We start from the raw sequence: 26,791 nt of genomic DNA on the forward strand, positions 1-26,791 counted from the left end.
ACATAGCCAAATTGCCTTTTTGTCCTATTAGCTACTTTCTATAATACTTCCTACCCTAGCCGAGCTAGTGATGAGTAGTTGTTGGAATGTTTTATTGCAATATGGTTATTTTGTCTGATTTCAGAAGATGGTGGAAGAATTGAAGGGAATGAAAGGAAAGTGATGAACGGAAAAAAATGAAAAATGAAAAAGAAAAAAAAACGAAAAGAATAAGAAAAGAAGAAAAAGAAAGAAAAATCATGTGCGAAGAAAAACTGAGAAATTGTATGATTTTCACTCCCATGTTTCACTTATATCATATGGGGAGTTGACGAGTTTTTGGTGTTTCGTGAGTAGAGTGGATGGTATTTGCACCGTTTTATCTTGCTATAATGAGTACGAAGTTGGGATGCAGTTCAAATTTGGAATTCGTTGTTGCTAGCCTGGCTATTAACCCCACATATCCAAATTCATCTTAGCCCCTTTTTACCCATTACCTCACTTACCCAAATGTAAGTCCTCGGCATGTGTCTTGGTCATTAGTATGGTTGGAATACGTATGTACGGTTGTAGAGACTTTATTCACGTTAACTGCATGCATGTTCTTATAGGTCGAGTTAGGCGAGTGTCTTTACTTCTTTATATCTTTCACATATATACTCACCTTGTGCCCAATTTTGAGTGATGAGCGACCCGTGAGAGTCCGATGTCTTATGAGTCTTGCAAGGTCGACGGTTCAGTAAGTTTGAAACATTGATTTAACTCGTTTGCACTTCTCTTTTGCCACTTTGTCAGTTGTTGCATTAAATTGGTTTTGGTGGGTGATTTGTAGCTGATGCGTTGGTCCCGTTCCATTGTTTATTCTTTAGTTGCATTCATATTTTGCTTGGGGACAAGCAAAGGTTTGGTTTGGGGAGATTTGATGCGTGTATTTTATATAAGGTTTTTACCTCATTTTCACACGCATTTCTGTACTATTTATGTAGCATCTAGCTACAAATACCCCCGAATATTCTACTTTGGTTCGTTTTGTGTAATTTGCAGGAATAAACCAAAGAGGAGCTAAATCGAGCCTAATTTGTCCCAATTGCATGCATTTATGGAGAATAAGGAGCCGGAGCTTGGAATCTAACATTTTGGAGACGCATGAGCTGGTTTCGGAAGGTGTTTTGAGGTCTTACGTGCCAAGATAGATCGATCGAGTGATTTATTACTCGATCGAATGCTTTATATACTCCAAGTTGCTCGATCGAGCAGTTCAGGGAGCCAATCGAGAAGACTTTGCAAGGATGCTCGATCGAGTGGTTTAATTCCACTCGATCAAGTGGTTTGGCGCTAGTTTGCTCGATCGAGTGGTTTATTTCCACTCGATCGAGTGGTTTGTCCTTCTATAGACTTTTTCCGCCTAATTTTCGTATGGGCTTTTGTAATTAGTCCATAGGTTAGATTAGGAAGGGATTTTCGTATGAAAAGAGAAAGAGGGACTGCGTTATTCTTTCTTCTTCGCCTCTTTCATTCACTTTACTCGAGACTTAATGACTGTTCTTGGATTTTGTTTTTCCTTTACACCTTGCTACTCAGATTTGGATTACGATTGGTACTATCATTATTGTTCTTCCATCCTTTAATCTTAATTATTGTTACTTTGTTGCTTTACTTCTCTTATTATTTCATCTCTACTCTAATTCAATCTTCATTAGTATTGTTATTATGTTTAATTCTCTTCATTATCTATTTGTTATTATTGTTAGTTCAATGATGATGCGTAGCTAATTCCCCTCCGCTAAGACTTTAGGGGATCCATAATTATGAAAGGAAAGTAATCGAATTGTAGGGTTAATGCTGGTATAATCTTTGTTGTTAATTGCTGCAATTAATTGTATCTGTTTAATTGAGTCGACGCAATTAGGCATTTATATCTTAGTGACCCTTGACCTGGACCGAAAGGTTGGAAAAGACGAGACTATTAGCGAACAATAGAGCATTATAGTTAGGGCGAAAGCTAAGCTATTTGTGCTTTAAGGCGAATTGAGAACGAAAGGAGATATTCAATGCTCCTCGGACCGTATCTGCATTGACATGAGACCTAGATTACTTGACTGAATGATTATGGTGAACCGTCTGTCTTAGCTGTTTTCTCTACTTGATTTATCTTTATTCTCTTATTTTCTCTTCCCTATCCTTATCATTAGTTTAGAATCAATCAATTAAAACCCCCCAAATCGGTTACCGAGACGGACTTAGACTAAGCCGACATTTTCCCATCTCCCTGTGGATTCGACCCGACTTCCCTAGCTATATTAGTTAGAGCCAGTTGGTTATTTTTGATATGTATACGACTGTCCTTTCAACAATATATATCCGGCCTTCGATTGTGTCGAGGCGATCATACACTTGGTCTTGAGTGACTTGGAGACGAGCTAGCGCGGCTAGGATTTGATCATTACCATTCAGGGGTTGATTGTTGCTCACGTCGCTTGTGTCAGGCATCTTGGAAACTGAACAATAGATCGACGATGAATCAAAACACGGTCGACCATTCTAGCACACTTACTTGGAAAAAAACGTTTTGACTTGTAGAGTGGGAGTGTGCCACTCGTGTCAAGTGAGTTTTTGAAGAAATGACAAAGTTTGAACATGTTGGTCCTAGTCAACTGTAGTGTAGTTGTAGGTGTGGACTCGAAGTGAGGTTTTGAAATGGGTTTTGAGGCACGAATTTTGACTCGACAATTGGACAGAGCTTTGACTGGTTTTGCACTAATATTGGGCTTTATGTTCGAAATTTTTACATTTTGAAAGAAATTTTGACTTTTACAAAAATCGTCATGGTTTTGTTTAGAAATGGTGATCACATATGGTACAAGTATTTATACAGGCATTATAACAGGATGCTGAGTGCATTTAAAAGGGTTTTGGCTTAAAGGGCGGGTTGCCATACCGAACAATCAAACCCAGGGTCTGTGGAGAGGCTCGTACCAAACAAGAGTAAGGCCGATTCCTAGTCCATTTCCTCGAGTAGTGAAATCCCTTGGTACAAACAGGAGTAAGTACCATGGTATGGATGACGTCAATCGCTATCCATCCTTAGGCCCAAATAAGAATTTGGACCGTCTAGACGGGACGATTTGTCGAATGGGATGGGTTGGGCTTAGGAAGGCCGAATAAAACGGTCTAGGAAGACCGAATTATGAAAATCGACAACTGTCTTGTACAAACTATTCTCTAACCTTGTTCAAGTTTCACCTTGGCTACACGTAAGTGTATTAATCCCCAGCGGAGTCGCCAAACTGTGGACGCGGGCCCACGAGGGCAAAAAGTGAGCAAGCTTTTCTTGTGCATTTGTGGAGTCGTCACCAATTTATTGTGGAAAATTGGAAACCGTTCGAATAGCTCGTGCCATGTCAAGACACAAAGTAGTGACATGAACACCAAGAACTCGCTACCCTTAGCATTCTATGTCTAGAATGACTCTCGTGGATGCCAATGAACACGGATGTTCACAGAGATCTTGATCAGGGGTGAGGGTACGTATTAGGAAGCTCTTTTAATCGAACACCTAATCCCGCCCGCCTCGATAGAAGCCTCTACTAATGATTAGGGAAATTGTCTATACTCGATATGTTGTCGATTTATATGCATGCAATGCAACATTCATTAGATTAATCCTAGCATGTGAGTATTAATACTAAGTCGGTTATCACGTAATTTAACATGCAATTGAGTCGAAGTAGGGTTTAAGATCGATTACATGTGAGAGCATACAAGCAATACGATAAAAGAAACACAATAAAAATACAATAAAGAAAATTACAATAATTACATTGGATTAATTGATTTACGTCGAAAATACATTTAAAACGGATAATTTTAGAAAATAAATAATAAATAAATAAATAAATAAACAAACAAATTAGGTGATAATACGATTAATAGTAAATTAAATACGTAAACTAATAAACTAGGTCAAGGCAGAAACGGGAGTTCAGAGACAGAACTCAACCAGGAACAGGCGCAGCAGAGCTGCGTCCTTTGGAAGAGGCGCAGCAGACGCTGCGTCTGTTCCTGAGCTCAGTTCTGGCTATGAAGCCGGAATTGCAAATCGTTAATATTCATTGGTGATTTTAATGCTTGATTATATTATTTGATTCGGATGGAAGTGGTTTAGCAGATTATTTACATGTGATTGAGGTCATAAAAACGATAAAATATGGATAAAAACTAATTAGGATGAATTATATACAAGATTAAAAAGGTTAATTATAAATTAACAAATTAAAACAAATTAATTAGGTTAAAGACGAACTAATGATGGTGACGATAAACAACAGATGCGAATATATCAATGATGAATTCCAGATACTCAATATGGATAAATCGAACCTCTAAAACCCGAATTGATTTTAATGACGAAAACGCACAAATATGAATTATAAGGGATTTAAGTCGGGATGTTAATGATGATAAGTTATTAATGACGATGAAAGAGTAATGAATCACAGATTAAAATTATCATACTCAAATTGTCGTGTTAATGAACAAATGAACAATTGAAAACAAAGCGAAAACAATAGGACGATCAAAAGACGAAGGAAGAAGAAAAGAAGCAGGAACTGCGGCAGCCTCACGAAGAGGCGCAGCAGGTGTTGCGTCCCTTCGAAGAGGCGCAGCAGGTGCTGCGTCCTTTCTCGATGGTTGTCTTCTGATAATCCGTAAAAAGGGTTTAAAAACAAGGTTTTACAAATCGGTTTTAAGTGTGTTTTCGACATAAATCTTACAATAGTGATTACAAAAATAAAGAACAATAATTAAAAGAAGGATTTACACCCTCAGACTTACATGTTTGACGAAACGAGATGAACTAAGTTAACGTTTAGTGATGCTCGACTCGAATGTACGACGAAAGTGCCCTCTTAAAGGAATTAAACAGATTGATTAAGTTGATTGATTGTGGAGTTGGTCAAATTGGTCGGTCATGCAAAACAAGGTTGGTACTCAGAAGGATCTGAGCTTACGTGGTCGAAAGTTCAAGCACGTACTCCACGTACGTATGAGTGAATGACTTGGTCAAATAATCGCGGATCGGCGTGTCCTCCCACCTTGAAATAAATGACATACTCCCTCATATTCTAAATAACTGTCCCATTTGCCATTTTCGTCTATTCACATAACTGTCCCATTTGCCATATTTGGACATGGTTTTTTACTTTCCTACCCTTAGCTCTTTTCTTTATTTACCACCCCAACCACCCATAACCCATCATATTCAATACTTTTCATTATTTAACTCATATATTCTTACCCCTATACAATAATTTTCATTATTTTAACTATATTCCTTAATTTTCGTGCCATTGTCCAAATGGGACACTTATTCAGAATAGGAGGGAGTATATTAGATCAGGTGATTTAAAATGAAATTATTTATAGGAAAAATTGCAAAATATTACCTATTATAGTTGATATTTTTCAAAATATCACATATTATACTTATATTTTCAAAGTATAATATATAGGATTTTGAAAAATATTGACTATAATGGGTAGTATTTTGAAATGCGTCATTATTTAAATAATATACAAAAAAGTCAATAAAAAATAAAAAGGGAAAGCATTACTTAACAGGATCCTCTGGCAGGATCCTCTTATAGAACAATTCGCATGTCCTCTGGCTACTGCTGGTGTGGTTGTGGTTGTGGCTGCTCTACCTTCTGCTCCTCCTCCTCCCGGTCATGTCTCCACGACTACCACCTCCAAACATCCGTCTAATTATGTTTGACCTACCATAATTACTAACTATAAACATTCCAAATTGTTAGTCAAATATGTGATACATAACACAATATATGTCTAAATCACACAAGAAAGTCAACAAAAATAAATCACACAATAAATTTTCTTAAAATTAACCTTAACTCAAAATAAACATCATAGTTTTACACAAATGGATTAACATTATTGTTAACCAAAAAAACTGAATAAAATTACAGCTAATCTCCATCACTATCACTATCACTACGAATTAAAAGAGCTTCATCTTCTGAAAAAAGCATTCCGACTTCGTGAACTTCTTCCTCATTTTCCCACACTTCCCCCTCTTCTTTTTCTTCATCATTATCTTCAGCCTCTTCGCCGCTTTCTATAACCACTTCGTATTCATCTTCATTACCGATGTCTTCCACCAAAATTGGTAAAATGGAATGATCATTGACAACATCAACATTTTCTAGAAAGTCAATTTCTTTAACAGGAGCGTCGACATGTGATCTAGCCTTGATTTTAAAAACCGCAGACCATTGATTATCTTGCATAGTGGTTGGATAAGGAGAATAACAAACTTGATCGACTTGATAGGCTAACACAAAAGGATTATGTCCACGAAGTCTCTTTGCTTGGTTTACATCTACAAGTCCGTAAACCTTATGGATATTGAGTCCTTGTGGAGAATTATCAAACCAATCACATTTAAACAATAGGACCCTATAAATCCTTTGACCGGTATAATAAGCAAGCTCAATTATTTCATTTAGAATTCCATAGTAGTTCAACCCTTCTGTGGAACTTACACAAACCCCATTGCTTAAGGTAGCTTTCGGAATATCAACCTTCTTCTTAAAAGCACGAAATTTATAACCATTGATAGAATATCGTCTCCGAGTCTTCACCATGTTACTAGGACCCATTGCTAGAGTCTTAATTAAAGGATCCTTCAATCTATAAGCCTATTCAATAAGAAATGTTTTAACGTGTTATAATTTTATCATTCTTAAATAAGTAATGTGTTAGTTGTCTATTTTAAATAAAATGTATAACTTACTTCATTTCTGAACCATTCCGTAAAACGTTTGTCATGTTTGCTCCAAACGTCCTCCGACGAAACAACGTTAGTTTGATATGTGTCTCAAACTCCCTATATCAATAACATGTTTTTGTTATATATTATTTATAATTTAAGCCAAGCATAATAATTAAGAATGAATTTAGTAAAGAAGACGTAACTTACTCTTCATAACGCTCTAACAATTTTTCACAATTCCTTAGCACATAAAAGTGAGCTTCTTCGAACTCTTTCTCATCCAAGAATCTCTCAATACATTTTCCGGTTGTAGTTCCCATGTCATCATTGAATAACGTGGGTAGGTTTGAATTTAGATGGTATTCTAAATTCAAACCAACATCCAAGTCTTTCGCTTTTGTGTCAATATGATCTTCAAAATATAAAGAACAGAAATTGGAAATTTCCTCTAACAAAAAAGCGTTACATATGGAACCTTCCACTCGGGCTTTGTTGGTAATCTTTTTTTTTTTCAAATGATTAAGGAACCTAAAAATATATTGAATTTTTAAATTAATAGTTAGTTATTATTTTCATTCCGAAATAAATGATTAAAGGAGTAAATAAGTGATATATTACCTCTCAAATGGATACATCCATCGATATTGAACAGGTCCTCCAACTTTCGCTTCATAAGGTAAGTGAATGGGCAAATGCTCCATGGAATTGAAGAAACATGGGGGAAATATCTTCTCTAAATTGCAATTATTTCCGCAATGTTTGACTCTAAACGTTCCATAGATTCAACCTTAATTGTAGATGCACATAAGTCTCTAAAAAATTGGCTTATCTCTGTTATTGCATTCCAAGAAGTCGTCGGGAGTAAATGTTTCAAAGCAACAGGTAATAAACGCTCCATAAAGACATGACAATCATGACTTTTCATCGAATGCAAGATCAACTTCACATAATCGATACACCTACTCAAATCCGAAGCATAACCATTCGGGAATTTCAAAGAACAAACCCAATCACACAAATCCTTTTTTTCAGCAGTTGTTAAAACAAACCTAGATGTTATAGGCCGTTTATAACAATTTTCAATAAAGTCAGCTTTACCTTTAGGTCAAAATGTAGTTTTCTTTGGTACATTCATCACCGTGTTGATAATCTGTTCAAAAAAGTTTTTTTCAATGTGCATAACATCTAAGTTGTGTCGAATCAACAACGTTTTTCAATAAGGAAGTTCCCAAAATATGCTTTGTTTCCACCAACCTTCCTTCTTGTCTTTCAATCTTTTTAATTCTTTATCAGAAGCATCAACTACTTTTGGTAAATCTTTTACCGTATCCCACACCTCGTCACCGGTTAGTTTCGCTGCGGCTATGCGGGTTTCAGTTTTCCTCTTCTTTAAAAAATGCTTACAATTATTCCGGAAAGGATGATCAGGTTTTAAGAATTCACGGTGACAATCGAACCAAGAAACCTTGCCACTATGTTTTTGCCAAAAATATTAATGGTATTTTTCTTGACAATAAGGACAAGCACGGTACCCAGTTGTAGACCAACCAGAAAGCATACCATATGCAGGGAAATCATTGATCGTCTACATTAATGCGGCCTTTAATTGAAAATTTTGTTTCTTAGAGACATCATAGGTGTACACGCCAGTTTCCCAAAGTTCTTTCAACTCTTTGATTAATGGTTGGAGGTAGACATCCAAATTTGCCTTAGGGTTCTTAGGACCTGGAATGAGCAAAGATAAGATCATAAATTGTCTCTTCATGCATAACCAAGGAGGTAAGTTGTACGGAGTGACAATCACGGGCCAACATGAGTATTTCTTCCCAAATTGCCCAAAAGGGTCAAATCCATCTGTACACAAACCCAGGCGAACATTACGAGGCTCACTTGCAAATTCTGGATGCTCTCTATCGAAATGTTTCCATGCTTCTCCATCACTTGGGTGTGCCATTGTCCCACTTTCTCTTAATCTAGAGTTTTTATAGTGTCAACTCATCTCACCTGCTATGTGCTTGGTTGCATATAGTCGTTGTAACCTTGGTGCAAGCGGGAAATAAGTTAGTGTTTTACAAGGAATTCGTCTCCCACTTGAATTCTTTGCACTCTTATACCGAGCTGCATGGCACTTTGTGCATTCCTCAAGATTAACATTTTCCTTCCAAAAAAGCATGCATCCAGTAGGACACGCATCAATCTTCTCATGGGGTAGTTGCAATCCCTTAAGTACCTTCTTAATCTCATTAAAATTGCGCGCCATTTTATTATCCTTTGGAATAATCTCACCAACGAACGACATAAAACCATCAACGCATCTAAGAGATATGTTGTTCTCACATTTGAGTCTTACCAACCTAGCGGCCGCTTGCAACAAACTCATATTACTTCCCTTATACACTGGTTGTTCGACTTGTTCTAGCATTTTAAAGAAGGAATAAATTTGGGGGTTTGGGGTTTCATAACGCACTTCTTCATCGCTAAGGTCGTCGGGATTAAGTTGATCTTCCAATATTTGTTCAATATTATCACGTAATGCATTTTCTACCATCTCCCGGTAAGGATTTCCACTAACTACGCTACTCGTACTTTCTTGGATAGGCAACTTCTCACCGTGGTACGTCCATACATAATAATTATCGGCAAAACCATACGAATAAAGATGACTTAGAACATCCCTCTTCCCTCTATAAGCTACATTCTTACATTTCTTACATGGACACTTCATTTCATCTACATCCTTATACACGGTACTTTGTTCCGCGAATTCAATAAACTCCCTCACACCCTTTACAAATTCAGCCTTAGGTTTCTTTTTTTCATCTAATCTTTCATACATCCACGCTCGTTCTAATCTTTTCATGTTATGTATCTACATTTCAATATATCTATGTTATAAACAAACAATAGTAAAATAAGAATAATAGCAACCAAGAATACACAATAAATATTATCACACAAATATATAATTATTGTCAACAAGTACTCCATCTTCGAATTGGTTCCTTATCACTCCAACCTAAACCCGTCAATGTACGTTTCAAGTCACTAGTAAACACACACTTGTTATTTATTAATGAGGAAAAAATTCGACAGCAATTCCCCTTAGTTCTCCAAATACATAATGTAGAATAAATAATTATTCCACATATGTATTTAGAGAACATTAAAGGAATCGTCACCAAACTCTTTCGTCATTAATAAATCACAAGTACGTCTTTACTACCTAAGTGACTTGAAACGTACAAAGACAGTCCCAAAACGGGGACTATTCAAGAATTGCTTCTAATGAGAAATTCTTGAACGGGTACTAGGTCAACATCAAAACAAACAATAATTTGAACATCAACAATAAAAACAATGGATACTAATTTTAAACCAATTTCTAACTTACAATTTATATTCTTCTAATTTCTAACTAGCATAACAATTTTTAAATGACATTTTAAACCAATTTCCAACATTTGACATTAGTTTATAATCATATCTAACTTACATTTTAAACAAATTTCTAACTTACAATTTATATTCTACTAATTTCTAACTTATATTTTTAACCAATTTACAATATTTTACTAATATATTAACTTTTATAACTAACATAACAATTTCTAACTTACATTTTAAAACAATTTCTAACTTACAATTTATATTCTACTAGTATACTACTAATTTCTAACTTATATTTTTAACCAATTTACAACATTTTTGACCAATTTCCAACATTTTACTAATATATTAACTTTTATAACTAACATAACAATTTATAAACTATTAATATACTACTAATTTCTAACAAACATAACAATTTCTAATTTACATTTTTAGCAATTTTTCAACATTTTTAACCAATTTCTAATATTCTACTAAAATATTAACTTTAACAATATCAACAACAATAATACACACAACATCAACTATAACAACATAAACAATAACTACATCAACAACAATAATGGCTACTATCCTAGAGTCATTAGCATAATTTAACTAATAATTAGTAATTTAAAAAGATAATTAGTAAGAAAAGATTACCTAATTAACTAAAACTGAAAATGGTGGTGGTTGATTGTGGTGGCAGCATGCGGCGACAGAAAGGTGGCGGCGGCGGCGGGAAAAGGTGAGGCGGCGGCGGCCTTGACAGGTGGCGGTGGCTGATGGGGTGAACAATGGTGGTGGTCGATGTTTTGGGAGTAAATAATTGGAGAAATTGATTTGGGGGAAATGAGAAAGGTAAAGGGGTCGTGGCTTTGTTTTTTCAGAAAAAGGAAACTTGTGACGGAATAGCCGTCACAAATTCCGTCCCATTCCCGTATTTTTTTATTTTCGTTACGGAATATCCGTCACAAGTTTCTCTTTATTCCGTCACATAAATACTTTTTAGATTCCCTCTGACAGAAGTGACGTGTGTCAGCAAAAGTAAATTTGTGACGGAATATCCATCACAAATCCGTCCCATTCCCGTGTTTTTAATTGACTATGTGACGGAATATCCGTCACAAGTTTACTTTTTCTTTGTAATGGAATATCCGTCACATAAGGGGGACTTGTGACGGAATATCCGTCACAAGCCCCCTGAAGGCTTGTTTGATCACTGCCCTTGCCTTCTGCACTTTGAGGAGACTAGGGAGAGGGGTAAAGCCCCTTTTAAATATTTTAACATGTGGTCAATGGCTGAAGGATTTATGGACACTGTCACGAGGGGATGGGAAAAGAATATTCCAGGGACACCTATGTTCAATGTGGTCTCTAAACTAAAGGGATTGAAGAAGGAGCTGAGGCAACTGAATAATGATCAATTCAGTGATATTGAAAATCTCACCAGAATCACTGAATTATCATTACAGCATTTCCAGACCAAGCTGAGGGAGGAACCCCTTAATGAGGCCATGTGCCATGCTGAGAAAGCTTGTTCAGAGGAGCTTGAGTTTTTGACTAAAGCTAAACTGCAGTTTCTGAGGCAAAAGTCCAAGGAAGCTTGGTTAAAAGAGGGAGATGACAATACGTCGTTTTTCCATGCTAGCATCAAAAGGAGAAGAGCTCATAATAAGGTGTATCAGGTGAAAGATGTAAGGGGAAAACTTTGCACCCAGGTTGATGACATCAAAGCTGCTTTTGTGGAGTACTATGAATCTCTTCTGGGTTCCTCAAATCCAGTTGAGCATGTCAAGGTTAAAGTGATGAGGCAAGGACCTTGTTTGAATAATTCCCATGGTATAAGCTTAATGGCTCTCATTCTTTGCTGCAGAAATCGGGGAAGCTATGTTTGCTATCCCTGGTACTAAGGCACTGGCCCCGATGGTTTCATGATCAATTCTTTAAGGACAGTTGGAACATTGTGGGCCAGGAGGTGATTGAGGCCATTCATCGGTGTTCAAGAGTGGGCGCTACTTAAGCAATGTAACAATTTGTCATAACTTTGGTTCCTAAGGTTGCTATGCCGATACTGTGATGCGATTCGGGCCTATAGCATCGCAACACACTCTATAAATGCTTGTCTAAAGTTATCTGCAATAGATTGAGTAATATTCTGCCTGTTATCATCAACCCTTCTCAGAGTGCATTCATCAAGGGTAGAGATATTGTAGGGAACATATTAATTTGCCAGGATTTGATACGTCTTTACAAAAGGAAAACATGCTCCCCTAGAATGCTGATGAAATTGGATATGCAAAAAGCATATGATTCCATAGAGTGGACTTTTGTGGAAGAAGTTTTAAGAGCTTTGAGGTTCCCTGATAAGATGGTGCAAATAATTATGCAATGTATTAGTACACCTTCTTATTCCATTGCTCTAAATGGAGAGGTGTTTGGTTTTTTTAAGGGACAAAGGGGCCTTAGACAGGGGGATCCCCTTTCCCCTCTCATTTTCACCCTTTGTCTTGAGTATCTCAGTAGAATACTTCAAACAGTTCAGAAGCATCCTAAGTTCAGATTCCACCCATTATGCAAGAGGATTGGGCTATCTCATCTATGTTTTGCTGATGATTTGATCCTGTTTTGCAAAGGAGACCGAGCTTCAATAGAGTTAATGGTGAATGCTTTCAATTTTTTCTCCAAAGCTTCAGGGTTACAGCTGAATAGAGGTAAATCCAACTTTTACTATAATGGTGTAGATGAAGGTCTGGTACAAGAAGTTGAGAGAGCTACGGGCATGTGTAGGGGTAAAGTTCCTTTCAGGTATCTTGGGGTTAGTGTCTCTCCCAAGAGGCTATCTATCTTGGATTGCAGTTGCCTTGTGGATAAAGTGGTTGACAGAATACGGGGTCTGGGATCAAAACAGCTGTCTTATGCTGGGAGGGTGATACTTATACAATCTGTACTTAGTACACTCCACAGCTATTGGGCACGAATTTTTATCCTCCCAAAAACGGTGATCAAGCAGATTGAAGCCATTTGTAGAGATTTTCTTTGGCATGGCAAGGAGTCTGGGAGTAGGCCTGCCATGGTGGCTTGGGCTAAGGTTTGCAGAGATGAGAAACATGGAGGTTTAGGTATCAAAAATCTTCAAATCTGGAATTGTGCTGCCATAGCTAAGTATGTATGGTGGATTGAGAAGAAAGAAGATCATTTGTGGGTGAAATGGGTCCATGCAATTTATATCAAGGGTGATATCTGGAAAAATTATGAACCTCCTCTTAATTCCAGCTGGGCATGGCGAAAAATCTGTCAAATTAAAACTCTGATGAAGGACTGCATTTGGGCTCAGAATGTTCAGTATTCTATTAATTTTGGTTACAGATGGCTGCTGCCAGATACTGAATCTGTTGATTGGTATTCATGGCATCTGAACAGATGGGTGCTACCTAAGCATAGATTTATCTGTTGGTTGATTGTTCAACATAGGTTACTTACTCGGAGAGGATGACAGATGGTGGCTATGGGGATTGCTCAGTAATGTCTGCTATCTTTGTGGAATTTTGCCTGAGGATCACAAGCATCTTTTCTTTGAGTGTGTCTACAGTTCTACCTGCTGCAGGATGGTTTCTGATTGGTGTTCGTTTCATATACCACTGGCAAACTGTATACAATGGTGGATAGGGTTGAGGTCTAGGACCCTTACTCAGAAGAAGGTAATTGGAATCATTGTATCATCACTGATGTATCATATCTGGATGGGCCGTAACAAGAGCAGGGTGGATTTGTTTCTGTTACGTCCTGAGAAACTGGTAGAGCAGGTGAAAAGTGATGTTGTCCATAGGTTAAAAAATTGTCGAATTAAGTGTCAAAATGGTCGTACCCTAGCATGGTTGAATGTAATTAGGAGTCATTAAGGAACAAAGGTCCATTGGACTTTGCCTTAGAAGTTGTTTGTATGGAGATTATGATATTTTAATGATAAGACTTACATTTTCCCAAAAAAAAAAAAATTAGAATTAGTGCATTCAATAGGAGGTACTAGTATTTGAAACAAAATACTCATTTGTTATAGATGACTCGTATCGCCTACCATTAGGGATGGCAATTATCGCCCAAACCGAACCGAATCTGAAGGAAAAAATTCGATCCAAACCCACACTTTAAAAATCCATCCACGATCCACTATTTAAAAACCCATATCCATATCCATATCCATATCCACTATTAACCCGAACCAAATTCAAATCCGATCCATTCATACCCGAACATGATCCAATCGGATATTTTTGAAATTTTAGGCTTTATTAAACTTGAAATTTCAATTTTCTTATATGATTAATTTTTTATGTACTCAAATCATGTTTCGGATTGGATTTTGGATTATATGGTGGATCCGGATCGAGTATGGATTTGGAGCGGATATGCGTTTGAAAAAAGTATAATGGATTGGATATAGATTTTAAAATTTTGGATATGGATCCAATATGGATATGGATCTGTGATTCAATAAGTAAGTAGATCGAGTTTAGATCTTGCAAAACTCGATACAATCCGACCCATTATCATCCCTGCCTACCATCCGTTCTTCTAAATACCTAGGGTTTTCCGTTGCACAATCCCCATCTTCATTCCCCCCTTTAAATACCTACCTCCTTCCATAACCTCACAATCTCAATCGCAACATCACAATTTAGGGTTTTAGGGTGAGGGTTTTTCTACAATCAAAATCAAAAGAATCCCAATGAGGAAGCATTCCCATAAAAAAGATAGGAAGTGCCGTATGACACTCCATACAATCAGCTCTTGCGCGCTTGATTGAGAAACTATAGAAACACCATCTCCGCCGTTGATCTTCTCTCGCTGCTGTTTCCCCATCCACTAATCACAGCCGTCCATTCACTCATCTCATACTCTATGATTTGATCCTTGAATGAGAGATGTCCGATTAGTCGGGGATTACTTAGCGCGTGTTGTTCATCGTCCCGTTGATTGGGGTTTCTTTCTCTTTCTCGCCAATTGCTGTTGTGTGTGATTTTAAACGGGTCTCTGAGGGTTTTCTTTTTTTAATGTCTTTAATTTTACGATAAATCCTGTTTCTGCCACTGTTATTTATCGCATTTGTTTTGTTATTATGTATCAATGTTTTTTTCTTTTGATTTTAATTTTGAAAAGGTCCGATGCCACGTCGACAGTAGCAAAAGCAATGACTGACGATGCTATGATTGGACCAATATCAAATTTTGATTAGTATTTTGCATTATTGATAGGAACCCGTTAATCTTATTTATTTCCATGATTAAACGGAGCCGTTTGTGCAATTACATTTATTTTCCATTTTCTTTTTTACGATTCCGTTGATGAGATTACAACATACGAAAACTAAAAAATACGGAAAATATATATAATACAACATACGAAAACTAAAAAATACGGAAAAAGTAAGACGGAAAAAAAAAAAAATATGCGAAATGGGCCTTGGACGAAGAAATTTTTCGTCTAGGTCTGGGTTTGGACGAAAAATTCTTCGTCCAGTATGGGCCTTGGACGAAGGAATTTTTCGTCCAAACCCAGACCTGGACGAAAAATTTCTTCGTCCAAGGCCCATACTGGACGAAGGAATTTTTCGTCCAGGCCTGGGTTTGGACGAAAATGTTCTTTGTCCAGCCCATTCTCCATATTTTTTTTTTCGAATCCATTTTGAACTAATTCCGTCAACAAAACTATCCAATTTTCGTCTAAAATCAAGGCATATATCCTAATTCGGGAATCAATTGCTAATAAAACATATTGTTCCGGGTGTAATTCCAGAGCAGTTATTTGTTACCACCCGTGCTTGTAGAATGACGTCCTTGGTTGGCTTCTCCTTTCGGTCTCCTGAAACAGTGAACAAACTGAGGGCTCGGCTTTGGGCCGAGCGAACTCACTCCGACGCTCAAGTCAGTAACTTAGAGAGGTAAGTTGTTGTTACTTGGCGAAGTATGTATTGTAGAGAGATAAGGAAGATATTACCAGATGAATAGTGATTCTTAGGTTAAATTGTGGATCCTTTCCTCAATGATAGTTGAAGAGTATTTATAGACTTTCACCTTTTGTCACGTAGTGGCCAAGTGGCCAAGTGGCTAGCAGGTGGAAAGACTGAGCTACCCTCGGCCGAGGGGCATGGCGGCCGACGGGCCGGGGATTGACTCGCCGCCGAGGGGTCTTGGATATGAGTTCGCGGATGTGTGCCCCTACTGGTGGTTGGTTGCCCGGCCGGGACCCAAGAGACAGGCCGACATGCCTCGTCGGTTAGGCTGTCTAAGCCGTTGACTTGCTGTGGATATCTTTGACCTTGCTCAATATGTTGACTTGGTCAGCGGGTGCAGAATATGCCCCATCACATATAAATTTGAGACAAAACTAAATCGTAAACTCACCTCGTTACTAGCTTCATTGTTGAAATCGTTGTTAAAATCGTTCTCGTTCACGTTGTTCATTACAAAACCCGTTTTTTTTTTTTTTTTGAGAAACCATCTTTTTTTTTTTTGGAGAGATTTTAGTGAGACAGAAATTGAGTTGTGTTCATTGCAAAACCCGCTGTTATTTTAGAGAGATTTTAGTGAGACAGAAATTGAGTTGTGTTATGAAGGGCAAACATGAAAATTTACATTAAATGTCGACGATAATTAGTAAAAGTGTCGACGATCTTTAGCACGAGCCTTTGAAAAAGTATAATGGATTGGATATGAATGAATTGGATATGAATTTTAAAATTTTGGATATAAATCATGGATATAAATTTATGATCCAATAAGTAAATGGATCGAGTTTGAATTCAAAACTCGATGCAATCCGACCCATTGTCATCCACTCATCCCTGCCTACCATCCGGTTCTTATAAATAACTAGGGTTTTCCGTTGAACAATCCCCATCTTCATTCTCCCCCTTTAAATACCTACCTCCCTCCTTCCATAACCTCACAATCTGAATCGCATCACAATTTAGGGTTTTAGGGTTAGGGTTTTTCTACAATCAAAATCAAAAGAATCCCAATGAGGAAGCATTCCCATAAAAAAGATAGGAAGTGCCGTATGACACTCAACAATCAGCTCTTGCGCTTGATTGAGAAACTATAGAAACTCCATCTCCGCCGTTGATCTTCACTCGCTGCTGTTTCCCCATCCACTAATCACGGCCGTCCATTCACTCATCTCCTATTCATAGGATTTGATCCTTGAATGACAGCCGTTCGATTAGTCGGGGATTACTGAGCCTGTGTTGTTCATCGTCCCGTTGTTTGGGGTTTCTTTCTCTTTCTCGTACAATTGCTGTTGTGTGTGATTTTAAACGGGTCTCTGAGGGTTTTCTATTTTTTTGTCTTTTTAATTTAACGATAAATCCTGGTTTTGCCACTGTTATTTATCGTATTTTTGTTGGTATGTATGAAAAAGGTCCGATGCCACGTCGACAGTAGCAAAAGCAATGACTGACGATGCTATGATTGGACCAATATCAAATTTTGATTAATATTTTGCATTATTGATAGGAACCCGTTAATCTTATTTATTTCCATGATTAAACGGAGCCGTTTGTGCAATTACATTTATTTTCCATTTTATTTATATTATGATTTCCGTTGATGAGATTACAGAAAAATGTTGGAATTACCGTCAGATTAACAATCTGACGAGAAACTTTCTTTCTGAGGATTTATTTATTTTAAATTTGCTAAATACGAATATTAATTAATACAGTATTGGAGAAGTTGATGATGATAAAGTCAAGGCTTGTTTCTCAAAAACATTCGCAGAGCCGCCTAAGAACTTTCCCCTGCGCAGGGTTGAGAGTTAATGCTGCTTTATCCTTCCTTGGATGTCTGAAACTTCTCAACTATTTTTTTTTCTATAATTTATAAACTCTTAAAACAAATAAAGATTTGATTTGAAATACAGGGTGTCCAAATTGTCAATCTATTAGTATGAATAAGGACTTGTATTTTTGAATGAACTAATTGTTGAAAACAGTTTATGTTGCGTCACTTATTCATTCTCCAAAGACTTTGCTCTTGTTTATAATGTTCTTTGTTTATAAGGTCCGATGCCACGTCGACAGTAGCAAAAGCAATGACTGACGATGCTATGATTGGTACCAAAATTAAATTTTGATTAATATTTTGCATTATTGATAGGAACCCGCTAATCTTATACTTCCTCCATTCAACTCCACTCTACCACTTTCTTTTTTCACGTTTGCCAACGCGTATTTTACGCGTTAAATATCGTTAGCTACGTATTTGCAAAAATTATAAAAGTTAGATATTTTTAATGTCTTCAGAAAGATTTAATCAAACAAGATCCCACATGAAAATATTTCCACTTACGTATTGAGAGAAAATCGAAATTGAATACATGATTGTGAATAGTGTACAAAAGTAAAATAGGTAGAGTGGAGTTGAATGGAGGAAGTATTATTCTCTAGGATTAAACGGAGCCGTTTGTGCAATTACATTTATTTCTCCTTTATTTATATGAATTAATTTATAATTCATATATGAACAATGTGGCAATGATTCCGTTGATGAGATTAAGGAAAAATGTTGGAATTACCGTCTGATTATCAGTCTGACGATCACTTTTTTTCTGGGGATTCATTCAAACTATTTTTCAGAAAGTATTGATTCTGTTTGCATTAGTTGTATTGAAGAGTAGTTGACGATGGGTGAATACTAGGCATGTGTCTCGAGAACATTTTAGAAATGAAGCTGTTGTACGTCGAGACCACTGTCCAGTTATGCTTTTGCGGCTGAGCTCAGAGTATGAAGTAGTTGGTCATATGCGCAGGGATCGAGGAAGTATCGTTAATAGAAGTATAACGTGTATTCTAATGTCATTGATAATTGATTTTGTTAGATGGTTACTCGCCTTCCCATCCAGAATCTGTTGTAGAATACGAAGACAATCCGATCCAACAGAAAAAAGCAACAAGTTTCGCTTTGAAGCCCATACTTCAACCTCCAAGATAGCCTTTCCTTTTGCTTGTTCAGCACTTTGTGCAAAGGTTGATCACTTTGTGCAAAGGTTGATTTTAATAGCTGGGTAACAGCTATTAAAATCCAACGGTTTAAGGTCCATGATGCATCGCCACAAATAAACTGCCTAGGACAGTAATTGATCTCACCCTATAGCATTAATTCAGCACTAGACTTCAAACTTTTTTCAATTTCATGAAGGTTTTCTTCATATCCCAAATTCTAAAATCCAGGCGGGATATTATCTGTCAACTTAATAGTCGCACCCAAGACTTGATTAAACTGCAATTCATGAAGTTTTAATAGCCCCAGCGGCGTTACATATTGTTTGCTTGAAGGCATTCTGATTTCTAACTTTCATATCGTCTATTACTCATGAACGAAAGAACGCCCGTTTTATTAGTAACATCTTATTCATGATATGGTACTTACATTTGGGGCTTATCGCTGAATTTTCTCATCAGTTGGCAAATTGTCAAATTGTCCGAGAAGCCGAAAGTGAAGATCCTTTGTTGTGTAGACGATTTTAAAACGTTATACAGTGATACAGTTTCAAAATTTTAGATGTGCCACCATAACTCACATACTTCTCCGTATAAATCAAGGTAACATACGGCTTCGCAAATCAACATTTCTGCATTCTACTTTGATACAGTTTTATAGTTAAGAAACAAAACGAAACACATGAAACATCAACATTTCTGCATTCTACTTGTTTACAGTTTTATAGTTAAGAAACAAAACGAAACACACGAAACATCAACATTTCTGCATTCTACTTATCACAACCTGAAATAATGAAGTCGACGATAGCTGGACCAACGTCGCACGGACATTTTCCCACGAGGATTACTCATCAGTTCATGGAGTTTTCTAACAAGTTCGCTTTAGTTATTGAAGTTCCCTCTCTTACGAAAATCCTCTCCTCCCAATCTGGCCTGAATCTCTATGTTAAGGTTCCGCTCGAACTTTCACGCCTCGGACTCCTCCGTTGAAGGTACCATCTCAGGCACAATACGAGCCAATTGGATGAATTTAAAATAATAGTCTTGCACGGACAATGTACCTTGTTTAACGTTGTCAAACTCCATCCACTTCTGTTTTCGGACATGTTTTGGAAAGAACTCGGCCTTGAGGGCCTTCTTGAAATCATCCCACGTAAATGGGACCAATACCTCCTCCCCATTCTCGCCGACAGAGTATTCCGTCTTACGGAGTCTTTCCATATTGTTGCACCACCATGCATCGGCATTCTCGATGAGGTAGAATGCAGCTTGATCCACACGCATCTCCGCAGGGCACTCCAAAGCTGAAAAAATCTTCTCAAATTCCCAAATCCACCTGTGCAACTTAACCGGATCCCCATCCTTACCGTCGAAGAACATTGGCGCTAGTTCACTAATTGTGCTCTTTATGCTAGCTGCACGATTTCTACGCACCAACTCCTGCGTAGACTTCACCAACTCCTGGTTCATATCTAAGATCTGCTGCACAGACAGATTGCTCCGATTTCCCATTTCGTTATTGTTGTCATCGTCGTTGCTCGTGTTGTTGTTGCTGTTGTTATCAGTATTGTTGTTCTCTGATCCTGTCAACTTGCTGATACTACACAAGCGATAAATTAATCAAACTTCAAAAATTTGGCTACAATCCAATACGCATGAGATTATAAGTTACTACGCGGTCATTTGTTATCCTTTTCCATTTTGGGGTGTCTCAGTCATTTGTTGTCCTTTCTATTTTAAGATTGAATTTGATGAGTAATTTGATCATTCACATTCAATTTATTCCACATGTCATTTAGTAATTGGCCCTTTCTCCTTTCCTTGGTCTTTGTGCCAAAACCAAAGGACAACAAATGACTGGGACGGAGGGAGTATATATTTAATCCATCATGCCACAAAACATGCTTCAATCCAAGAATACTTTTATCAGTACATTTCAAATAAGTTCGGAACATGTTAAAACAACAGTTCATAATTTTATAGAGAAATATTGACAATCCTAAATTTGGATCATTACTGGGGACTGGGGTCACATCCTATCATTCGAAGTCAACTTCCTCATCGTCATGGTTCTCTGCCTCTCAGTGCCTTTTTCATTTCGTTTCCTATTATGGTCCAGAACTAATTTTACAGGTTCCTGCCTTAGCGGAACCCATATTCTTATATGGGGTGGCCGGGTGGGGTATGTAAAAGTTCCCGTCTAAAGCTTGAATTGATCATTATGATATGCCGGGTTGAACACCGTACCATAGTATTGCATATAGGCTCTAATATAACTAAATGTATCAACAAGAATTCATTCAGACCATCTCACAATCTATGGGCTGCCATAGTACAAAATCATTTGTACATACCTCCAAAACATTACTCCCTCCGTCCCGGTCAATTGTTGTCTTTTGGTTTTGGCACAAAGACCAAGGAAAGGGGAGATGGTCAATTATTAAATGACAAGTGGACCAAATTGAGGGTGAATGATCAAATTAATCACCCTCAAATTAATCTTCAAATGCATTCTTAAAATAGAAAGGACAACAATTGATTGAGACACCCCAAAATGAAAAAGGACAACAAACGACCGGGACGGAGGGAGTACAAATCATTATAAACCAAAACATTAACGATCCCATAAAATTTCCATTCACTCATGTCACCACATTCATGATTCTTTGTTTATTTCGTCCTATACTCCTATGATTCATTTTATTTACCTAAGTTCTTTTTACTCATCTTAATATGGTTATTCTACTCCACTTATCCTAAGGACGGTCAATGAATGGGCTGTGAAAAGATATGAAAGATCCCATCAACTAAAAAAGAAATCTGTCTCATACCACTTTGTAACATCCTCAAATTCCCGACAAGTGGTTAAAACTAATCCTATTTGTTTTGGAAAAATCGGAAATCTACACATGCCAACTATTACTCTACAAGTAAAATCTGATATCATTCCAAAGAAGGGTACTAATAGTTGAAATAAAATATATAATATCACCTAACATCCAATTCTTATAAATTCAAATTACATATGCGTAAGCGAAACAAATCTACTAACGTTTTAAGTTTCTTTATATCGTCGTTACTCCCAAAGTCATCGCACTGAACATGCATATACATGATCAATTGTCAACCAAACTAAACAAACTGTGTAACACAGGAAAGACCAAATCCCATAATGGCCGAAAACCAAAGTGATCATAGGAGGTTCGAAGAAAGTAGACAAGCAGAATAAAACAGAGAAAGTCATTCAAACAGGTGGAATAGAAATGACCAAATTCCATAAGAACAAAGGAAAGAAAAGCATTTCCAAGAAAAAAAAACATTTGATTTTGTAAAATTTGCGATTAGCCAAGTTTAGAGCACAATACGTTTGAGATGAGACTTTTAAATGATTTATAACTTCTCAACTAAAACTTGATCATTCAGTACACATAATTGCAGACTGCATACTCCTTGTTAGTTCTTCCAAATAAGACAAAACAAACTTTGTGTAACTATATACTGTCATTACTCCTTAAGTCCATAGTGCCTCCATACCACTGTAGTTTCATTCTCAAGGGTTGCGACTTGTGAGTATATGAATATATGTTAAAGTTGTGATGAGATATTTGGGAAAACAATTAGGTGAGAATTAAGACTTGGATCGCAAAAGCAGGACATGACCATTGCGTGAAACAAAAAGAGTTGTGGGAGACAAAAAAAATGATATTCTCGGGGAATTGATGCCAGCAAGGTGAAGGACGAGCATAGTATGCATGTCTAGGTTAGGGGAAATGCCAAGGCATATGATGATGGGAAATAACAATGACAGAAAAGCTTGCAGACTTCTTATTTTGGGACCGCGACTACCACCACAACACCGGATATTATATTAGTATGATATAGTCCATTTTGGGCAAAGCTCGCCCAATCTTGTTATCAGACAACTTCCCAAAATCCCTCATACTAAAGCAGTTGGTGGACACTAGTAAAACGGAAACCCTCCTCTTAATCAGCGGAATTCTGAGAAACCAAGACGACTTTTACGAATTATACTAGTAGTCCTAGTACAAATACTGAACAACATGACTACTATGAATCGCAATGACCTCCAATACACACAAAAAAATTTGTACATTCTTACTCAGTGGCGTAATCAGGATGCAATGTTAATGGGGACAAAATAAACAGTTTTCACAATGTCTTAGTCTAGTGGTTAAGACGGAGGAATTGTGGACAATAGGTCCAGGTTCGAATCCCCCTCCCCTCTATAGTAATGCGATTGAGTGCGGCTTCTTTAGACCAAAAAAATAATTAGATTGACAAAACAACCTTAAAAACACAAATACATTCCACAATTAAGTGTTAACATAAAAGATATCCCTAAGTATGATCACAAACAGGGAAGCATGCAAAAATTGAAGATAAAAACAGTGTTAAAAAAGGTAACACAAGAATTAAAGGAAAATACCCGTTATCTAGAATAGGTATCTGCTGATTGTCATCACCTTCTTCCATTTTAATCGTTTCTGATTTCGCCTTTCTTATGCTCTTTCAAACGGAGATTTTGGGCGAGGTTTAGGGGGGTTATATGTATATAACATGGAATTATTGGAAATACGGGAGAGTTGGAGAACTACACAAACAATAGGTCTTGGTATAGACGTGTGGGGCGAACAGACGGATAAAAACCTCTAATAAAATGGGTAGGGGGACAAGGTGAGGCACCCCCATGTGCTTTCCAGTTTATGACAAATGGGTATTTTGTGAGGGAAAATGGTATCCGTCTATACGTATAGACGGATAGTGTCCGTCTATAATGAGAATTTGTGTTACACAAATTCTTTGGTAAGTGAATTACCTACAACTAGTATAGTTCCCGTGCTACAGCACGGTAATTTTTAGATTTATTTTATAAAGAAACTTTCTTATTAAATTAATGTACGGAGTACTAAATATAATCTTAGTAAGGGGTAGAAAATAAAATTTTACTACCATCAAAAGACACTTTAAGTTAAGTTATTTTTGTCTCAAACTATTTTTACTTTACTGTTAAAAATAACATTATAATGTTATATCGTTACATGATATGACGACATTAAAATAAATTTAAGTGATGTAAGATCTAATTAAAATGCGTATTACCTTATAACGAAAACATGTAACGCATTTAAAAAGACAATTTACAAATAATTAACTAATATTTTTATTTTTATTTTTTATTTTTAATAAAAAAATATATAAAAATTTGTTTTGTTTAGAAAATCATATTTAGAGTCTAACTGATGATTTGCGTAACTTTAAAGTGTAATGGAGGAAGGATAACATTTATGGAAATGATTGTATAATAAATTAGGGATAATAATTGTTTCTTGTAAAAGAGGTAAAATATAAATGTAATATTCTTTCCATGTATAGTTTTGAGAGTTATTTTCTTAGGCGGGAAAACTACTAAGAGTTTTTATTCTCTTAGTAGTAGGGGGGATGTATACCAGTTTTGTAGTTTTTAGCTTATATTAAATTTTTTGAGTTTTGTTTTAATGTTTCTGAGTTTTACTATAAAGGTTTTTGAGTTCATTCAATTAAACTTTAAACTCGAAAAATTACAATATAACTCAAAAACATTACGGTCCTGTTTGGTTGGTAATCAGCAGATTGATATTAACAAAAGCAGATTGGTCAAGCAGATTATAAATGACAGATTGGATTAACAGGTTTGACTAGTATATTTCAATTAGCAGATTTAGTAGAAGTGTTTGGTAATTAGCAGATTTTGGTTAATAGATTGTTGTATCTATGTGTAGATTGTTCACGGATTCATATTTCATAATCTATTAATGAGAATATGCTGGGTAGAGCAGCATATTGGAAAACAGTAGATTGAGATTCAATCTATTGGTGAGTCAAACATGCTAAAAGCCTTAAATATGCTGAAAATTTCTCAATCCGCCGTTTACCAAACACCCCCTACATATAAGTTCGGTTGAATTTGAGTTTTGACTACTCCCTCCTATTCTACATAAACTTCTCTCTTCCCTTTTTCATCTATTCACAATACCTTCCATATTTCCTTATTTAGTAAAGTTTTATACTTATTTTAATCATCTTACCCCACAATAATACCCTACCTCACCCACAACAATACTTATTTTAATCTACTTACCCCACAACAATACTTATTTTAATCACCCACCCACAATAATACCCCACAATACCTTCCCTCTCTCCAATCTACTTTTTCAATATGCCATGGGCTTTTTTGGGCCTGACTAGGGACTCAAGCCCGGAGAAAAATCGGACTGGACTGGGTTTGACTGATGGGCTTGGTCCATTTGATCATATAATCACCTATACGGCTATACCTACCACCCGATTCTTATAAATACCTAGTGTTTTCCATTGCAGTATTCCCATCTAGCTCGATACAATCCGACTCATTATCATCCCTGCCTACCATCCGTTCTTCTAAATACCTAGGGTTTTCCGTTGCACAATCCCCATCTGCATTATCCCCCCTTGAAATATCTAGCTCTTCTCCAATAACCCAACACTCTCAATCGCAACATCACAATTTTAGGGTTTTAGGGTTAGTGTTTTTCTACTATCAAAATCAAAAGAATCCCAATGAGGAAGCATTCCCATAAAAAAGATAGGAAGTGCCGTATGACACTCCATACAATCAGCTCTTGCGCTTGATTGAGAAACTATAGAAACACCATCTCCGCCGTTGATCTTCTCTCGCTGTTGTTTCCCCATCCACTAATCACGGCCGTCCATTCACTCATCTCATATTCTATGATTTGATCCTTGAATGACAGCCGTCCGATTAGTCGGGGATTACTGAGCCTGTGTCTTTCATCGTCCCGTTGTTTGCGGTTTCTTTCTCTTTCTCGTATAATTGCTGTTGGGTGTGATTTTAAACGGGTCTCTGAGGGTTTTCTTTTTTCATTTTTTTAATAATTAATTAAACATCAAATCCTGCCACTTTTAATTTTTGTTGATTTTTTTTAAAAAGGTCCGATGCCACGTCGACAGTAGCAAAAGCAATGACTGACGATGCTATGATTGGACCAATATCAAATTTTGATTAGTATTTTGCATTATTGATAGGAACCCGTTAATCTTATTTATTTCCATGATTAAACGGAGCCGTTTGTGCAATTACATTTATTTTTCAGTTTATTTACGATTCCGTTGATGAGATTACAGAAAAATGTTGGAATTACCGTCTGATTAACAATCTGATGAGAAACTTTCTTTCTGAGGATTTATTTATTTTAATTTTGGTAAATGCGAATATTAAGTAATATTGGAGAAGTTGATGATGATAAAGTGAAGGCTTGTTTCTCAAAAACATTCGCAGAGCCGCCTAAGAACTTTCCCCTGCGCAGGGTTGAGAGTTAATGCTGCTTTATCCTTCCTTGGATGTCTGAAACTTCTCAACTATTTTTTTATATTTTATTGATAATGATTTGGTATAAATTTTCACTCTTAAAACAAAAGTGAATTCAATGTGTAAATGTTTTGGTGTATGATTGTGGTGACCAATATTTGGGAGGTTGGGTATGGATTGTGATTGCGTTGATTGGGATTGTGTGGCTGTCCTTCGATCATCGATTAATCGATGGAGCATCGGTGATTGAAGCGGAGGTTGTATTTGTGAAATTGCTGAA

At 36.7% G+C, this 26,791-nt stretch overlaps 1 protein-coding gene and 11 non-coding genes across 12 annotated transcripts; 11 read left to right on the plus strand and 1 right to left on the minus strand.

Annotated features, from left to right (window-relative positions):
• Positions 1-14,865: 14,865 nt before the first annotated feature.
• LOC141650403 (small nucleolar RNA U49) lies at positions 14,866-14,936 on the plus strand. Its single transcript, XR_012546441.1, has one exon. It is a non-coding gene; the product is annotated as a small nucleolar RNA U49 (small nucleolar RNA).
• A 364-nt stretch (positions 14,937-15,300) lies between these two features.
• On the plus strand, positions 15,301-15,455 carry LOC141650397 (small nucleolar RNA snoR2/U65). The gene has a single exon (XR_012546435.1). It is a non-coding gene; the product is annotated as a small nucleolar RNA snoR2/U65 (small nucleolar RNA).
• A 1,701-nt stretch (positions 15,456-17,156) lies between these two features.
• Positions 17,157-17,225, plus strand: LOC141650405 (small nucleolar RNA U49). Its single transcript, XR_012546443.1, has one exon. It is a non-coding gene; the product is annotated as a small nucleolar RNA U49 (small nucleolar RNA).
• A 334-nt stretch (positions 17,226-17,559) lies between these two features.
• Positions 17,560-17,714, plus strand: LOC141650400 (small nucleolar RNA snoR2/U65). The gene has a single exon (XR_012546438.1). It is a non-coding gene; the product is annotated as a small nucleolar RNA snoR2/U65 (small nucleolar RNA).
• A 28-nt stretch (positions 17,715-17,742) lies between these two features.
• Positions 17,743-17,817, plus strand: LOC141650379 (small nucleolar RNA snoZ7/snoR77). Its single transcript, XR_012546417.1, has one exon. It is a non-coding gene; the product is annotated as a small nucleolar RNA snoZ7/snoR77 (small nucleolar RNA).
• A 55-nt stretch (positions 17,818-17,872) lies between these two features.
• Positions 17,873-17,993, plus strand: LOC141650441 (small nucleolar RNA SNORD14). Its single transcript, XR_012546473.1, has one exon. It is a non-coding gene; the product is annotated as a small nucleolar RNA SNORD14 (small nucleolar RNA).
• Positions 17,994-18,200: 207 nt separating this feature from the next.
• Positions 18,201-18,360, plus strand: LOC141650401 (small nucleolar RNA snoR2/U65). Its single transcript, XR_012546439.1, has one exon. It is a non-coding gene; the product is annotated as a small nucleolar RNA snoR2/U65 (small nucleolar RNA).
• A 1,397-nt stretch (positions 18,361-19,757) lies between these two features.
• LOC141648029 (uncharacterized) lies at positions 19,758-23,748 on the minus strand. The gene is made up of 2 exons (XM_074456444.1): positions 23,590-23,748; positions 19,758-20,742 (listed from the first exon to the last, which is right to left on the minus strand). The coding sequence occupies exons 1-2, from the start codon at positions 23,634-23,636 to the stop codon at positions 20,109-20,111; spliced, it is 681 nt and encodes a 226-aa protein (XP_074312545.1). The 5' UTR covers positions 23,637-23,748; the 3' UTR covers positions 19,758-20,108.
• Positions 23,749-25,737: 1,989 nt separating this feature from the next.
• On the plus strand, positions 25,738-25,808 carry LOC141650404 (small nucleolar RNA U49). The gene has a single exon (XR_012546442.1). It is a non-coding gene; the product is annotated as a small nucleolar RNA U49 (small nucleolar RNA).
• A 324-nt stretch (positions 25,809-26,132) lies between these two features.
• On the plus strand, positions 26,133-26,287 carry LOC141650398 (small nucleolar RNA snoR2/U65). Its single transcript, XR_012546436.1, has one exon. It is a non-coding gene; the product is annotated as a small nucleolar RNA snoR2/U65 (small nucleolar RNA).
• Positions 26,288-26,306: 19 nt separating this feature from the next.
• On the plus strand, positions 26,307-26,390 carry LOC141650389 (small nucleolar RNA snoR77Y). Its single transcript, XR_012546427.1, has one exon. It is a non-coding gene; the product is annotated as a small nucleolar RNA snoR77Y (small nucleolar RNA).
• A 44-nt stretch (positions 26,391-26,434) lies between these two features.
• Positions 26,435-26,555, plus strand: LOC141650442 (small nucleolar RNA SNORD14). Its single transcript, XR_012546474.1, has one exon. It is a non-coding gene; the product is annotated as a small nucleolar RNA SNORD14 (small nucleolar RNA).
• The last annotated feature ends 236 nt before the right edge of the window (positions 26,556-26,791 follow it).

Source organism: Silene latifolia, chromosome 3, assembly GCF_048544455.1.
Source record: "Silene latifolia isolate original U9 population chromosome 3, ASM4854445v1, whole genome shotgun sequence".
Taxonomy (NCBI): Eukaryota; Viridiplantae; Streptophyta; class Magnoliopsida; order Caryophyllales; family Caryophyllaceae; genus Silene; species Silene latifolia.